The following is an 18,387-nucleotide window of genomic DNA, read 5'->3' on the forward strand; positions in this document are numbered from 1 at the left end:
TGAAGCCACGGTGGATGACCTACTAGCTGAATTCATCAAGCTGCTCAGGGGGACACCGAGTATTCAAATGAAGGTCTGAACGCTTACAACGATGTCCAAGACGAGTATTACGATTTTCATCCCGATAAAACGGATGGTAATTTCTCATTGGATGCAAATGACCGATACCTCGCCGCGGCTAACGAAAATGAGCGCCGTATAGCCGCTTAACGCATCTACGCACGTTCTGACAACCGTCGGATGCGTGGAAACACGCCTGATCGCGAGAAAGGCTTCAATCTCGATCGCCGAGGTGGTGACCGTGGGTTCAATCAGGACCAACGCGGTCGACATAGCTTCAACCGCGACAACCGACGCCCACAGTACGGACCATGCGCGGTGTGCGGTACTCCGCCCACTACTGCAACAAGCGATGCACGTTCGGCAAGCAATTCCACGATGCTGGACAGTGCGAGCTTTTTCGCAACTTCCAAGACCTTGCCAAATTCATGCGCACCAAAGGCACGCAGGAGGTGCCCCCACCAGAGCTCAAGGCCGTCGTTCAACAACGCCATTTAAACTAGGATGACCGCCAGCTACAACTGGGTTGGTCCCTATCGGGCTGTCACAGTTAGCCGAGCCCTCAATGGAAGCAGAGTGTATCTTCGCTTTTATGGGGCAGAGTGAATGGCCTGATAATTGCGTAGCAAGTGTGAACGCGACGGAAAATGAAAAGGCGAGAGGTAGAATCCTCGGTGGAGGTGTTAGAGAGAGCGTGGAGTGTGCTGCTGATGATGAAGGCCCCTGCGAGGGTTCGCTCGGCGTGGTTTCGAGTGCAGCGCGAGACGAGCCCAAGGGTCACTCCAAGATGATAAAGTTGAACCCTGGCGAGCGACAGGGGTGGTGGTCGGCCAAGAAATTCGACCGACGGATCAGAATGAGAGCTTGGTGCAAGGCGCTGTAAACGACAAGCGGACGAGGATCCTTCTCGACACAGGAGCGAGCGTTAGTGTGATCACTGACGCCGTTGCCAGTAAGTTGCGGCTCCGAGACGTACCTGATCACGGACGCCGTTGCCAGTAGGCTGCGGCTCCGAGACGTACCTGCTCACGGACGCCGTATTGACATTCAAGGAATCAGCGAAGGCAAGGTGTCTATGACACGACGAGCGTGCGTCAAGATTACGCTCGGATGGGAGATGGTGTATGAATTCGAGATGTGGGTCATGGCGCATAGTGCAGGCGTCGACGTGGTACTCGGGACCGACTTTGTGATCCCAGCTGGGATTCGGTTGGATCGGTTTCACGGCGCAGCGCAATTGCCGCACGAAGGTCAAATCCCACTGATCAAGACCGAAAACATGATCAACAGCGAAGAGTACGGCTCCCACGGTAACGCCGGGCCACCTGAGCATTTGGACATTCAAGCGCACGGGTGGTGAGAATATCGACTAGCAAAGCGCCAGGTCGGGCTGGAGGAACACGTATTATGGGTTCATCGAACGAACAAGTTAATTCCGTCAGTGACGAGGTTTCGGCGTGGACGACCTCAGAGCATTCGATTGACCAACGTGTCCGACCGAACTGTGTACCTATAAGCACACGACTCGATCGCGATGTGGATTCCAGATGGGGATTTGCCGCGAGATGACGGCTATGTGCGTCTGGATTCCAAGAAGTACCAAGACTGGCAAGCGCTGGCCTATGAAAATTGCAGAGACCGCGAGCTGTTTTAGCGTGAGTGTGGAATCTACGAGCAATGGCTTGCAGCTCAGCCTTCGGCAGTCGAGCGACCAGGCATTTAGAGCCCAGTGGGGTGCTAGTAAGGCCTCTTGAAGACTCGCTAATGGACTATAGCGATCGTCTGACATTTGCAGAGCGCTGGGTAATGATCATGGAGGAACGTGAACAAGGGGAGGCCTGTCTGGCGTCTGGGGGACAGCCGGGGGCTCGGCTGGTGGTCAATTTTCCGAAGAGCCTTTGGGCACTTATACGACAATTCACGGCGGAAGCAATAATGCAACCGAAGCCTCGATAGCGCGTACACACGAACTACTGAGCTCAAAAACGCTGAACATACGTCAACAAGTGTTCGTATCAAGTCTGGGGTGACAACGGAAGCGACAAGTAACATCACTGGATTATATGGAGTCACCAGTCTCAACGAAGTTGTCCCGGCCTTGTGCGCAGCTAAATTTGCGAACGAATCCTCGGTGGTTGATCCAAAGGATGCAGACGTCGCGCTGAAGGTGGTGAATACGGCACCGAGTGCTCGTTGCGAGATTGGTGCGAATGCCGGACTGTCAAGACAACTGTCATCCGAGGCGCTGAACAGAAGTCAGCAGCCCAATATGTCGGCTGCCTGCGCATTCAATATTGCGAACAAAGCCTCGGCAGGTGACCCAGAGATGAGGAACCAGGCTGAGAAGGAGTTGGACCGAGTGCCGAGTGCTCAAATCAAAGAGGATGCCGACGTTGACTTGAGGGAAGAGTCCATCGCGACTTTGGACGAGACGTACATGTCGGCTGCTCGCGTGCTAACAACCGTGAACATAAGTGAATTTAAAAATGCAGAAGTGTGGTAAAATTTGTAAACAAATTTTTTTTACGCGATCTGATTTCGTTTGTTTTATGATTTTTCCATTTTAGTTTTTTTCGAGCTCTGTTAAAATCGTCGACATAATAAATTGAAGAAGTGCTGAAGTACGTACAAAAAACTATTATAAACGTCTGTATAAATTGTCCAGCTTGAAGTCGCAATACTTCTGGCGAAAGCTCCAATTGACCCATACCTAAGTCCTCGTTTCAGCTTGCGCTATAACTTGTGGTAGCACAACCGAAACCTATCAACTACTCCCTCTAGGGAATACTAAGAGCATCCCTTGGTGCACCAGCGGCAGGAACCCTTCTCGCACTAGCCTTTTCGACTGATTTACGCTTGACACGCAGACTCATTTCTCCCACGTACGGGATTTCTTCTGCTGTGAAGGTACTCGACCTTGTAGTCACCAGGATATCGCCTCTGACAGAAAGTTGACCATTTCGCTGAAGCTCGATACAAGAACGTACACGGTAGGAGGAAGATCCTTCTTCTAGCGACCAGTTGAACATCTCGAGGAAGAGAATTAGTTGACCTAGTGCCTCGACGCGCATTGTACCAAAGTAATCTCCGTAAGAGCCCAATCCGGCACCTGTCGACATCCCATTCGGAAGCATCCGAAACACGCGTTCCTTGCCATCTAGTACCAGACTCATACAGTCAAGACAACCAGCCATACTTTGCGGTGTTCGTACTCGAAATGACCTCCCTTGGACGTCAAGAGCTACCTCAACTCGTACAATCTGCGTCATCATCTCGACCATCGAAAAGAGTGACACGTTGGGCACTCTGGGGTCAGCATCCATCTTGCGACCGAAAGAGGAGCTAGCTTCGTTGATATCCCACTGCACGTCATCCGTGTCCAAGAGCCATTCTCCATTCCAGTTGCGCTCGACAGCATTGTGAAGAGGGAACGCCGTCTTGAAAGTGGCCTTACGATCGAGATACTGTGGTGAGCTTATAGTACCAATGTAAATATCTCGCATCTGAGCGACGAACATGTTCCACCCAGCGAAGCTTTGGCCACTTAAGATTTGCCGCACTAGAGGCCGACGACTGTGGAAACATTCATGCGAATACACCGCTGCAATCACCTGCTCTGCCATGTTGGTCAAGCTGTGCAGGGTGGAGGCTGCAAACACCTCTGCGTTCAAATGCTCCTCTAGTTCAAGTAAAAACTGAATAAAAAACGACCGGATCGCCTTCTTGTCCAATGTCAGAGCGGCGTTCAGGCGGAAAAACTCTCGAAACCAGCCAAGCGTTTCATGAGAGAGCAACCACAGCACCGTCTGAATAGCTACTCGAAGGAGAGTCTCCAGCTCCAGTGGGAGTGGACCACTGCCAGCAGCTCGTACACTCTCCTCTACGTGGGCATGCTGGAGTATTAACCGTGAGAAGAAGTCCAGATTGTCTTTGTTTGGGGTCGACCTGGACGTGTCAAGCAGTTTGAGTTTGATCGAGTTCACCACTTCGTCCACTAGCGGCGCATAAAGTCTGACAGGTACCCAGCGGACGAACGCGAGAAGTAGAGCCACATTCTTGGATACCGCTACGGCGGGTGCATTGACGTGCTCCCAGATTAATTTATCTTGCAGAGGGTGGATCATTCCCTGGTCGCTTGACCTTGGCGGAGTATGTCGACGTTGACGTTTGGCTTCATTTAGAAGATTCTCTTTATGAGACCCACCTGGGCGAGTAGAAATCCTCCCACCCCCTAGTGAGACGTCACGTGCGTGAGCGATTGGCATGACGCTCGCGTTATGCGCCGGTGAGTAGACACTTTGAGGAAGTATCTGTTTCGACACGCCCATTGCACGTTGAGTGCTGGGAGACGCACTTCCAGTTTGAAGTCCTAGTGGTTCTCCCTTCACTTGTTGCAGACTCTGTTGTGTAGCCAACTGCACAACAGCGTGTGCTTGTGCAGCTTGTAGTTGGTCCAGAGGAGCTCGTCGGAACGAAATGTCTTTAAAATCAGGCGACGAGACCACATGCAACACGCGGTACAACTGCGTGTAGGCCTCTCGACTTGAAATGGTCGTAAAATTGTCGTCCATGTCCACGTCGACGCGCTCCATCACATAAGTTTTCAGTGAATGCTTCATGAGCCTCTGCGCCTTGTTAGCACCACTCTCCCAGTCGTAGTACCACCTCGGAAAAGCTTTACTGTTTCAGTGGAATACTACAGGTTTCTCCTCATCTAACGCAGTATCTGAGCCTCGGATCGTGACCACCAGTCCGGATGGCCGATCCAAGACCCCAGCATCCACTGGCCGTCCAGATTCGTCTCTGTCTGTACACCCTCTTGGATTTTTTCTACCTCGACGCACTCGCCAGGTCGGAGACTCACATCATTGACCGCTTCGAAGCGGGCAAAGACTGCCAGCGTCTCACTGGGTGGAGGCTGAAGTGGGACACTTCCAACCGGACGTTCCGCTAGTCGAATCTTCACACTCAGTGAGGATCCGCAGTAGCTTCGGTCAATATGCTCCGGACAGCAGTGCGGAAAGCAGCGCAGGATATTAAGCCCCCTGGTGCGATTGCTCCTAGTTGAAGTAAAACAAAATGATCAGTCGCTACGAGTATCACCGCATGAGAATCACTCTCTCAGGCGTATGCAGAAAGTGAAAGTGGACAGCGCTACGCGATTACGAGGCCGTACCGCTTTTACTCGGAATGAAAGAGTTGTTCGTGACCGCACTCGAGGCGGAAGTAGCTACAGGCGGCTACGCGTAGCGGCGGCGATGGCGACGCCATGTGTTTGGCTGATGATCTCTCGGTATCTTTCTGGCAACTGAGGAAGGTCGACGGTGGGTCCCATGAGGTTGCAGGATCGGGGTTCGTTGCTTATATGGGGGAGGTGGACGCAGAATACAGAAAATCACATACATAAACTGTTCAACATTGAATGGCGAACTCCTTTCTGTGAATTTGCTGAAAAGCTAAGCGCGCGTATTTATCACGGAAAAGCTGACTACAACTTCATTTTATAAAGCTGTTACTAGAGACAACCCGGCAACTTTTCACAAAATTGGGAAGCCGTATAAATGTCATTTCTACATGTAGAGTGCGGAAGCAAAGCTCATTTACCCGCTGCACTATATACCTCTACGGCTATTGCGCTAATACTTCAGAAGCAAGCAATCCGTTATGTACGATTCAAGCTTGCGGGGCTGTAATGCAATGGATGTATCTGGCGGCATGGTAGACGCGCAATACACCACGAAATAACGTTATCGAGATGGCGGCGTGACAGGTGGGAAGATGAGCATTTGATTGTCAAGCCTTCCAGTACTCGAATAGATGTACAACGATTCAAGGCTCGTTTAAGCAAGGTCAATTTTGCTGGAGCTAACCGAAGTCAAAACTCTCTTCGTAATTCGCCGGCGAGCCGCAATAACTTAAAGAATGATACCCGTCGGCCATTAATATCCTGTCACATTGAGAATGCCCTAATTATTTTTTTTTTAAAATTGCAAAATTGTCGACATGGACACTGTCACCCTTACAGGGTTTGACAGCCATATCCAGTTTCGGCAAAACCGTTTTACTCGGAGAAATACTTACTTTTTTTTGTGCAGCACCATTGTCTAATTTTATGCAAAGAAGGCAATGGTCGATGCGGCTACCGCAAATTATGTAGCTTCGTAAAACACGATTAAATCGATAATGCAAATGTCTACTTTGCAATAATATTTGAAACATCCTTGTCTCGCAAACACAAATGAGGGGTTTAAATGTATCTATGGAAAAGTTACTTGCCCGCCATGATACACAACACTTCGAACTACAGCTAATTCAATGACCTACACTGTGTCATTTCTGGTTATAAGCGCGGGGTCCTCTTGTTTTAGTTCTTTCAAATTGATCCGCTGCGTTCTAAAAAACAATGACGACATATATCTACTCGGAAGGAAAGGCTGGGGCATATAATCACATGTGCACGCTTCCGGTATGTTGGCTCCGTGGTTTTGTTTATTTAAACCGCTGTTGAACTAGATAAACGATACAACAAGGTCTCCAGGTCGTGATATTATTACATTTTCTTTGGACTAGCAGTTGATACACACGGACATACACACGCTAAAAATATTTACCTTCACCCTCAGCAGACTCAGATATAACTCATGCAGCTGACAGCGACTTTGTTCAAAATAATCAGTTTGGTCCTCGATTACACTTTCAGGCTCAGAATTACGGAAACACAAGACAGCCAATCTCCAACGGTGTTGTGAAAGGGACCAATAAGTAGCACTTCAAAAGAGTTTTTGGACTACAAGAGAGTAGTGAATATAGACCGAATATTCAATACGGGCCCTCCGTCGTAGTGTAACCACCATAATTGGTATATTAGGATCATCCCTTCACGGTCCGACCTCAAATTAGCTTTACTGTATGTAGCCATTAGCACACACGTAATACGTCACCCCATGTGAGCGCATATGGTCTTTTATAGGCTGTACGAGGGATGTCATTTTTTCTTCTCCGCGATTTAAGCCGCGTAGTGCGGCCACAATGCATACTTATAATTGGAAATGAGATTCTTTGGCAAACACGTTAATTGCTGCCTTTAGGTGACTGCTGTCGCAGCGTAGCTATGATATTGCACGCATAGTTGTAGTGTTAATACATCTAACAGTCTGTTCGCTTTGTCCTATTGCTTTTGTATTTGCACTACCGTTGGCGATTATCAAACGTATTCGTCTAATATCTCGTGAAGTGAAAGATGGCAGCTGGTTACGTTTTATATTACATTAGGTGAGCGGTGTACAGGTATCTCGACCAAAAGTATGTTATAAACGACGGGCTAACTCACGAGGCCTGGCTTCTGGTTGAGTACCGTTTTAAATTAAGGGGCTTAGTATGATTGGTTCATTATTCGAATTTCTTCCAACGGTAGGACTGTGTGCCTTTGTAAGAAATAGCTCACTCATGCGGTTGATCGTAGCCACTGTCACACAGTGCTAGCTTTAAACGTCTCTTGGTAAAATATGCATAATTAGTGAAGGAAACGGTGAGTAGGCTCCGTCATAGGACACAAAAGGGGCAAGTGTATTGGTTATTTTTGCACAATTTGCAGCTCGTTGATAATGCACTTAGGCGCTCCTAACGATATCATGACAAACAAAGCCGTGATCTAACTGGCAAAGCGTTTGCTAGGATTAGAGACCAATGCAAATGAGATGGCAGGAAGCACCACGGATATCATTTCCAAGTACCACGGAAAGTGTCACTACCATCGTGCCACCTAGTAGCATGTTTCTTTTTATCTTCATTATTCTAAGGCTAAAACTGTTTTCGTGATCACACGCTGATGGTATGGTGGTAGGCAAAATTAAAATACTAACCACACCAAGCCATACCGCAGTTTGATGCCGTGGCATCTCATAAGAGTGGCGGTCGAGCGCTACATTTGCTAAATTGTGATGTTGTACCTACAATGTGGCTGTATACATTTTATGAAAAGAAACCCTAATAGTTGGAAGCTAGACAGAGTAGATTTCAAACGCATGTGTTAGGGAGATAAATACAGTTGACTTACCACATGTTTATCTTTTGTTGCATGCTGTCCGTTTTTGTGTGCCACTGCCCGTATAATCACGCTTAAAGTAAGTTTCAACTTTAGGGACATACACAGCCACTAAGGCTTCCAGCCCCGATTTCACGCAAACGTTTTCACTTCCACACGGATCTGCTTGGCGGACACCTTTGTTTTCGGCCAGCGTAGTATGGGGGATGCGCCATAGCTCACGAAGCTCTTCGGTTAGTTTTGGAGGCTTAAAGCACGATTTGTTTGGCGTCGTACTTGTTGCGCTTCATCGGCGTTTACCCTCCTACTGCGCAGCTGCAGAAACTATATATGATATCGTCATTGTTGTCCGTAATACAAGTAGAAAGTAGTGAAATGCATCGCCATCCTAGATATGAGACAAGGCTTTCTAAGGCATATCAGGGACTGCACGCACTATAGGAGAAATAAAAAGTCAAAAGTGGGACTGTATAGCAGAACACTTATCGGATCCGACTAAATAATCTGAACTACGTTACGAAATTAGATTGTATTGTTGTGATGGACACATCAGACTAATCGTCATGACCGCGCACGCAAGTGGACCGGACGGATAACTTGTGTTGACATACCGTCCACCCGGAAATTATAAATTTAATAAAAAAAACGAAGAAGCTCGGAACTCGATCAGGGCTTCGGTTTGTGTACCCTACCTAACTTGCGATTCAGGGGTTGTATTATGAAATAGCTGCGCATATCTCCCCGCGGAGCTTGATTGTGTTTCTAATGATTTCTAGAACGTCGCCTTCAGAAAGGGCTCTCAGCTGGTGGTCTAACCAATCAACAAATCCTGACGGAGTACGAAGTTTGTATTAATACAAAACCGCACTTCGTTTCTCCCACCGCCCGATTTGCTCGCGATATTAAGGTGTAGTATACTGAAGAGTGGAATGCGCGGCTCGCAGGTGAGATCGGCGCTGGGCCTGCCTCCGATAATACCGCGCGGACAGGCTTCGTGAGCACCCCGCTCGCCTTAGTTAACAGTGACTATGCGCGCTCGCGTCCGCTTGTTTTAATTAGTCTGAAGCACTATTGCAGGTACACATTGACCTGCGTATTGGAACAAGCATCATCTATCTACCCGGTAATAAAATAGTACAAGTCATGTCTGAGACCTACACATGGTCCTAAAACGTAAGACATGATTTTTATGCATAACCGCTTTAGCGACTCTATTAGTATTCACTGCCTTTCAACCCCTCTAAGAGCATCTCCATCCGATCCGCAAAAACTATAGCAGCTGCTGCGCTAACAAAACGAAGTCCACAAATCATCATCACCACCCACACTCATAAACACTTGCAGTATGTCATTATGCTGAGCAAACCTTTAACAAACTTGTCGTCCAATATCGCAGTGGACCCCATCATGATGCGTTCTTGCAAGGAGCGCGACCAGGATTGCGCCTACGTAACTATTTAGTATGCACGTCATCACTACCACCTCGCTTAGAATGACGACAAAAACGCTCCTCCGGCATGCTATTAATAGGTCTCTCCCCCAGTACAGCAATTTAGTAAAAAAAATAGGTCAGAGGTCGGTATGAGCACTAACGAAGGGCTCTTAAAACGTACTGAGTATCGGGGGTAAGATTTCGTTACTACCAGGAAAAATCATATCACCGGTGGGGAAGGCTCTATTTTGAAATTATCCGTAAGACCTAGTATATGAAATTACACTTGGCGTAATGACATAGCTATCAATGCTAATTTAACCCCGATCTCGTGCTACAACACTCTATGTAGCAGCACAAAGCGGCATATTGCTAAATATTTACATATCATCCTTTAATTCGTCACCTACGCTAATCCCCCCCCACGGTGTCATTCTGCCAGTTGCGATACACATTTCATTGCACTCAAGAGACAGCGAAATTTGTTTTTTCAGCTGAAAGAAATATACATAAAATTCTCGTGCTGAAAGCGGCGCGACTGGTTACAAAGCCTTATAATCTACGAACGACAACACCCGCGTGCGTAGGACACACTTTTCGCAACCACGACTGGGGCTTGACTCCATTCGCCCCTCTGTCTTTCTGAGTGCTTACTTCACTTGAGATTCAGCTTGAAAACCAAGTCAACCATGTTGTCCTCACCAGTAAGGTTTCCACTGAAAATGACTGAGTAAAGCGATGTGAAGTCGCCCCATGAATGTTGCGCGAGCTCGTATAGCCTTGCCTCCCTGTGCCATTAATATTTTACATGCCGGGCGCCGACGGTACGCGGCGGTAGTTTAGGTTTTATCTGGTTGCTTGCTCTCAAGCCTGCTTCGCTTCGTCGTGATAATTATTCCAAAATCTCCGAGCCCATAGGTGCCTAAATTGATTTCCTAAATCAGTGTAATTTAGACCAGTCGCTACAAAATGCTGAGTTTCCAGTAAGCCGTGCAATTATTTCTAAGCCCCCAGCATCATGCTTACCCTGCTTAAAAAATATTATTCTGGTGATCTTTACAGAGTCTTATTAATATTGTTGGCTATCACGATATCTTCATCTTTGTAACGGGGTACAATCCAGTGTGCCCCATGTTACATAAAGAGTGACCCATCACTCTTGTGGACACCTGGTACACGGTACCAGGTGATATCGGAGCCAGTCAGTGCATGAACATATAGCTCCACTATTGGTAACCTCTAATTTGTATGAGACCCAAGCTTATCTTACTTATAAATACATCCGTCATAAATCGACTCTTCTAAGTAGCAAACCGTTCCCTTTGAGGCCGGGAACACGTGGCCTAACGTTCACTCGGGTAGTTAATACCCATAAGCACTTCCTCTGTGCAAGGTGCTGTGTGACCCCGTCACAATCTTCCACCCAGCACCTGAGCTTCGAATAGCATGGCTACACAGTATATTTAGTTTAGCGTCGTGCTCGATATCACGGCGCTATGAAGCTTAGTACACATCAACGCAAATGATTGTAATAGCCTGTCCAGCTTGCACTAAGTACCCGCTTGTACTGCCTATTTGATCATGTAATGGACTAAAGCTTGATCACTTATCAGACCAAACTAAATATCAACATTTAAATGGTAGCATCTTTATGTATTAACGTGCGCTCATTCGGTGCTTAATCTAAATTAGCCATTTGACTCTCGAATCTACGAGTTACGATTAAAGCTTTTGGATACTGTATCTCAAGACGCCTCGCTGTTCCTGTTAGCGGCGGTGATTTATATTTAATAGTTTAAGGATGATTCAAGGATGGTTTAACATCAATTAGACTGTAAGGTAAACGTTTCATTATGGAGTCTAATTACCCAACCATTATTTGCGCCTCCCATGTTGTGCTGCTGTCTTTACGCTTCATTTAAAACTGTATCCTACGCCCTTGTCGGCGCCAAACCACCAGTCAAGTAGTATCAGGTTCCGCTGGCTAAACAGGTTTTAGAAAACAAAGGCCAAGTTTAATTTGTTTACAGTAGTAATTGTCACCAGTACTTTTCATTCTATCAGAAACTATCTATCGCTTTGGCTCAAGCGACAACGTTTTGTTTAGCACAGTGTGGCCAGCTATTGTTGTACTGTAATACGACCTGGCAGGTCGGCCAGTTAGCTCATAGAAACCCACCCAGGTAACTTATTTTTACCACATAGCATCAATGTTTTTGTTTTAGTCGATGTTTGTCAAGGTAACTCGCCGGTGCGTAGCTCGGTCAGAAACTTTTGAGTACTGAAAATTACATATATCAATAGTGTGTCCTCGGATACACGCATTCCTACGTGTTCGCTAAACCCCTTATAGCATTGCAAACAATCCCTCAAGTATAACACTCGCCTTCGGATAATGGATAGGCTTGTGCAAATCTCCATATACACACGGTAAACCACATGCATTTACTGATGTAAGCTACATCATCCAATCTCAGCCAATAGAAGCCGCCTTCGTTCCGCTCGGCAGCCAATGAGAATATTGAAAAGATTTGAGCGTTTCATCTGACGGACGGACATACACAATGCTAGAGTTTGTAGTTTAGGGATTTACTAGCGCTATGCCTGCCTGCTCCGCGGTCTCTAGGGCATTGTCGGTTGGCGTAGAGAGGACGGATCATCTCAGCTGCGCTGAGAATTTATTTTTACTCAACGCAAAGCTACCGATAATACATGAATGCCGCGTTCTACTTATTCTGCTTTAAAACACACACATACACACTGTACTCAGTATTTTTTATGTCCACATGTTCTGCCTCTCGACCTACTTCTTGCATTTTCAAGTCACTCGTGACAGCATCACATATTGTTCTGTATGCTTGACAGCTGGCTGCTACATATACATGCCCACGTGATCGATCTAGCTCGGATGAATACTGTTGATCGTCATGGTAAAGGTAGATATGACAGTAAATTATTTCGAAGAGGAAGTATTCGCCGTTACCACCAGGATTTAAAGAGATCTGCAAAATGAGCACCATATTACCCTGAAAGGCTTTATCAATAGTTTTATTTGAGCCTCGCTCCCAAAAAAGACACTATCTGGAGGGGCCCATCGTTGGAACGTTAACGTCTGCTGTTCAGATATCGGGTCACTATCATTGATGCTCCAAACTTTAGCATCGACCATTTTGGAAACCCAGTTAGCCTTAGCTAGGGTAAATACGACTACATGCTGCATCTGCCACGTCATCGGGTGAGCCGAGCGATAGGCACTAATTGGTCTCGGGCAGTCGACACAATATCGTACATTGCGACGGTGTATTAGAGCAAGGTTTTGTCAGCTATGCGGGCGAGGTATTTTTTAGGGCATGCAGCATTTGCCGATGGTCGACACAAACTCAATATTGTGCCGGCAAATGGTTCCGCCGAGACCTTCATTATATTACTGAAGGGCTTTGCTTCACATTCTAACGCTGTATGGTAGAATATGAATTTTTTGAATTAGTATCTTACAGCCAATGAGATAATTTTGCTGTAGCACTAACCAATAGCTTTCAAGATAATAATGTTATTTAACCAATTAAATTGAAGAGGGGTAGGCGAGTCATCTACGCCAGTCGATCGGACGGATAACGTCCGATTGATACGCAAAGTGTGTGTATCCAAACCCTAAGTCATTGACATATCACTTGCATATTTGCTTTTATCGGACCAGTGGGCCAGTGACATGGGCTTAGACGAACTACAGCCTGGTAACACCTTGCGGGCTAAGGCAACAACCATCGGTGCGATCGTCAAATTTCTCAAAGAAGAGGAAGTTGAACAGAAATACATAAGGAAGTGCATTGATAGTGACGAGAGCGAAAATGTTCGTTTGTGTGATAAATTTGGTATGTATCTTGCATTTAAGGAAGGAAAGAAAGGTAAACCAATAGCTCGCAACACTGCTATGCAGTACTGTCAGCAAGCCAAGCTCTGGCTGCTCGATTCGTTCCCTAAGCACCGAGCTTCATTGGAAGCCCGGTTGCTGAAAATGGGGACGACACTAGACAGCTTCTGTCTGTAGCGAGATGGTGGTGGGCGTAGCGAAAGCACCACCTTATACGAAAAATTATTTGAAAAGAATGATGTTGTATTTGTACACCTATGCTAGCTCAGAAAGTGACTATCAAGATGCAAGTCTTGTCTGGTACTTGTTCGGTCGCGCGTCTGACCTTGCCATGGTCCGCAAAAACACAACATGTCAGTGGACGCAGGCGACGTCTTTTTCCTGCGCTTGATTCGCGTGAAGACGTCTGAGGAGCAGAGGCTGTCGCTCTTTTCTGACACGGAACTGGCTACGTGCCCCTTGCTCTCCATTGCTCTCGCCTTGATTCTCCAAGCCGCCCCAGGCTCAGCCCTGGTCAGCAACCTCCTCGAACAAGCAGGCTTCGCAAGCTCCACGATTTTTCCCTACGCCGCGCTGATCGAGCTGCTCAACACTCAAGTCCAGATGTGAAGCGCATCGAAGCGGCTGTTGATCACGCTGGATGCTCACCAGCCGAGCTGCTTTCACGGCCCTCGCACCTGGCGACCCCACCCACTACCTGTACAAGAACCAAGACAAGTAATGCAACCACCAACAACGACGATGAACAGCCAAGAGAATCAAGCGAGAACCAGAAGACAATCGACCACCGAGCGGCCGTGATTAAGCACTTTATGGAGCACATGAAGCGACAAGACGTTTGCATAGATGCACTTGAAGCTAATCGAAACAGCGAGCCTACACCAAGAAAACGAAGTTGTCCAGATGAAGACACAGATGACGTTAGCACGCTAGGCAAGAAACAACGCCGGGGATCTCCAACGCACCTTCATGCGACCTGGTTTGCGTGGTACGCTCAAGCTGGTACGCTCTGGCGCCAAAACAAAAGCGGCCGAGAGCGAAGTTGCTGGTGACCACATGAATGTTTTTCTTGAAGACAACTTTGTTCTTGACCTAGATGCTGACGACTATCGTGACTGTGCTCTTGAGGTGGGGAAGAAAGCAGAGAATGCCGTACTTGCCTTCCTGGATGGCGAGAAGAAGATCAGCTCGCGTGGGTCGAGCACCGCCCTTAAGTACCTGCAGGCTCTTCACAGCAAAGGAGACCTAGGCGACGGAATAAAAAAACTCCAGTCTGCAGCCATTCGCGACCCCGCTCCTGGCTACACCCAAGACGTTTTAGAAGTTAATGATCTGCAACTGGAATGCATAGCTAGTAAATTCATCATACACGTTTGCCATAACGCACACATCTTACTTAACCCAGATACCTAAGCAGGTAGAGCGCCACGCCTTCAGCCACTAGCCCGTGACGAGGCTACACCCCACAATAAAAAAAGATGGCGACGGCTGGATTGAACCAGCGTCCTCAAGGCATAGTCCTTTGCTCTTCCACTGAGCTACGTCGTCGTTGGGTGAGGGGTGGGGAGGTGAGGGGGGGGGCTGAGGAGCGATTCTTGATTGGCCGACAGCCTGAGCTGTGGGGCTTGAGCGGTCGAGTTCGAGGTCTGCGTAGTTGGGCGAAACAAATTAAGACTGAGCGTAGAGGCCTCGTTATCGGGACCAGTTTTGTGTGTTTTGAGCTCTGCTAGACTGTGAGCCACAGGTTGTGTGCGAGGCTAAACATATTTAGGTGGCAGGATAGGATTGGTGAAAAATCGCCAATAAGTGCGTACATCTGTAACTGGGTGTCGTTGGTGCTCTTAGTAGTTAACACCGCCACGAAAATCGGGGGCTTAGTGTTGAATTCACCAGACTAAGAGCACATGGCTCCTGGTCGCAAAATGCATGTTTTTTTAGTTTTTCACAGCGTACAGGCGGTTTCAAGCCATTTCCTTGCGCCTATAAACAGGGTTGAAAGTCTCTCTGCAACCGCTCCCCATCGCGGGGTATCTCCTCTATCCCCAAGCAGTATCGCAGCTGTCAGTAAAATGTACATTCAGAAGTGCTCGTACCGTGTTTTTGTGTGTGTTTTTTTCATTTTGTACCAACTTTGAGGTACAGGTCCGATGGTCCGATAAATTTTGGTATGGTAGACCGCATTTCATTGATGTACCTACCGACTTACTTGCCTACTCACCAATTTATTATAAAGTTTCAGCGTTTTAGAGCCGCGTTAGCTGGTTCTGGCATGCATGAAGTGCTGTGGGTATACGTCATATTGTACTAAGGCTTGGATATTAATTAAATAGTAGCGCGTGTGCATTAGATGCAGTGCTTTCACTGCAACCTATCAGTTGGACGGGCTATCTGATGTACTCATGAATAGTAATATCGTCAGTTCGCCATTGCGAGTAGACGCAACGATCTTGCTATAGCCAAAATCTATGCATGGGGTGATTATCGATTTCTAACGCCGGCGATTTAGTAGTCTATATCGCCAAGCGCTTGGATAACCGGACACACCGTAGTCATTTAGAGGCAAGCTGGGCAGGGGATGGTCAGCAGCTGTCGACGCGATAGCTCCGCGCAAAGCGGATATGCCTGATAGCTATCCGAGGACCGACCACGCACTTATCTCTATCAATATGGCCAATTTAGTATGGTGCCGTGCTCCGTAGGAAAAATAGGTAATTTATTTTTTCAACCAAAACACCTTTTTTCAGCAATAATAGTGCGTCTGAGCACTACCGTCTAGGTACCATGCGCGCAGGCACCCATCACGCGGTGTCCGTGTGCAGCAAAACGAAGGGGCCGCGTCTTTACTTAAATATTCTAAAACCACATACCCTATTTATTATAAAATAGAAAGGCGTGGATAGAATTTACTACGCATAACGTTTACGCAATGAGGTATTTACTGTGCCCAATTTGTATCACACACGACTGATTTTAAGCGGTAAACGGTAAATTATTTAAAGTCGTGCAGGTGCACACGTCTGTTTCATCCAACCGGTGCTTTTCGTGCTCGGCAGAAATGCTGACCTCACGTCCAATCGTTAATTGCTGCTCGTGCGATAAATTCAGTCAGTGCCGCAGGTCGGCATATATCGCCCAATCAGGGCGCGAGTTAATTGTCGCGATCTCAGTCGGTAGCCTCGAAAGAAGATATTCGGTTGTATAGAGTCCATCCGTGTGATGTGGCCGCTGTCGGCGTGGTCGGTTGTCGTCGCTTAAGTAAATATATTGTGGATTCCGTCACACTTGCCGATCCGGAGTGGTTGCCTAAATCGCCCAGCTAGTAGATAAATTGTCGTGATATACCCAAACGCACACAGTTAGTTCGTTTATACGTAAACCCAGGTGCATTCGAAGCCTACGCAACTTCCTCAGCGGCCCCTAAAATTTAAACGGACGTTGCCAAGGTATCCTGAAAATGTTACCTTACTCACAGCGTGTTACCTAACAACACTATATTTTTCATGCTAGCTCACGTCACAAGGAGCTTAGTTCTGAGCTGGTGCGCACCGAAATGCGATATCAAGGGTGCGTGGGTGAACAGCCCGTTGGCGTCCTTCAACTTAGCTGCTAGCTACTATTTTATACAGCTTAGATAGTGTTTCATATAATGACGCGGAACAATGTCAACGGGCATGGAGGCGGCACGCTCAAGACACGCACGCACGGTCATATGACAAGAAATCTAACTTATTTCACATCAAGTTTCGGGGCCCAAGCCGTCGCTCAGTCCAGGCCGACCCGATTGGTAACAATAGGACTGACCGGAGGCGAATGTCATACGACTGTTTGAACATGCGATGGCCGCTTAGGAATGTACGGTGACGATTCAAGTGTCGGTTGGCATGCGAGGCGATCCACAACGGACCCTATCTCGTCAAGCAATCCAATTTTAAAATTGCCTGATAAGGAATAGACTCGACAGGGCTACTGAAATACAGAAACGAATAACCACTCAAGTGCACAAGCGAGGTCTGGCTTCGAGGTTGATGTCTGGTCAAGCTTGCATGTGTCTCATGCCTGTCCGTGTACTTGAAGGTTACTAGCGAGAACAAATTCGGCAAGGCCAAAAGAACTTTGTGTGATTGATCGATTATACATCAGACGATTTACGTGACGCTTTATCTTGCCTATTTGCACGGCTGAATGTGCGTGTTGCCTCCCATATGAACACGCAATGCCCTCGTGAAAGATTTACCCGTTCCTGGTACCCTTCCGCGGCCGGGACCACGAGGATTAAAAACACCTGCTAGCTTTGCTGGTGCTAGTAGCATGTTGTCACTTTCATTGGTTGGTCTATATAAGCGATTTGCAAGGTCCATACAATCCTGGTGCTAAGGGCAGCTCTGGGGCTACAAAACCACTTGGACGACCTTTTGTGTATCCGGTAGACGCATTGCTGTGGGAACTACCTATCTACACTAGTAGATGGACTTCACAGGGTATTTCCAACACCAATATAAGAGCTGCGACCAGGGAAGCGATTGTGCCTTTTGTACAGTAAACTGTTTGTTTGACATCCAAGTTAGCGAGCAACAACCAAGAGTAGAAACGATAAATGAAAATTCGAAATATGGCGAAAGAATCGATGACGGTACCAGCTACGCCGGCCAAGTATACCAGATTGAGCAACGGGGAGTTAAGCTCGAGCTCCATGACAGCAAACCTTGCGATTGCCAGCGAGCTCTTCTTAAGGTTCAAATATGATGAGGATGACGGGCCTGACGCCGACGACTTTGAATATTACAAAGTTAAGACGCCGACCCCAGTGCCATGTACTATGTTTGCGTAGACGACTGCACTTTCATTAGGGCTGAGCGGAGAGCGCATGTTGGTGTCGAAGAACATTGCGGCGGACCTAAACGACGTTGCGGGATCAAAACCGGACTACGACGACTATAAATTTGGGACCGTGGGTTTTTAATCATCGGTGGCGAGCGGAAG

The 18,387-nt window shown here is 47.4% G+C and overlaps 1 protein-coding gene and 1 non-coding gene across 2 annotated transcripts; both read right to left on the minus strand.

Annotated features, from left to right (window-relative positions):
• Positions 1–2,837: 2,837 nt before the first annotated feature.
• Positions 2,838–5,331, minus strand: PITG_17271 (uncharacterized protein; the record flags this gene model as incomplete). The annotated part of the gene is made up of 3 exons (XM_002896738.1): positions 2,838–4,673; positions 4,895–5,120; positions 5,276–5,331. The coding sequence occupies 3 exons, from the start codon at positions 5,329–5,331 to the stop codon at positions 2,838–2,840; spliced, it is 2,118 nt and encodes a 705-aa protein (XP_002896784.1).
• Positions 5,332–14,886: 9,555 nt separating this feature from the next.
• PITG_29266 lies at positions 14,887–14,955 on the minus strand. The gene has a single exon. It is a non-coding gene; the product is annotated as a tRNA-Ile (tRNA).
• Between the last annotated feature and the right edge of the window lie 3,432 nt (positions 14,956–18,387).

The sequence above is a fragment of the Phytophthora infestans genome, genomic scaffold (assembly GCF_000142945.1).
Source record: "Phytophthora infestans T30-4 supercont1.53 genomic scaffold, whole genome shotgun sequence".
Classification (NCBI taxonomy): Eukaryota; Oomycota; class Peronosporomycetes; order Peronosporales; family Peronosporaceae; genus Phytophthora; species Phytophthora infestans.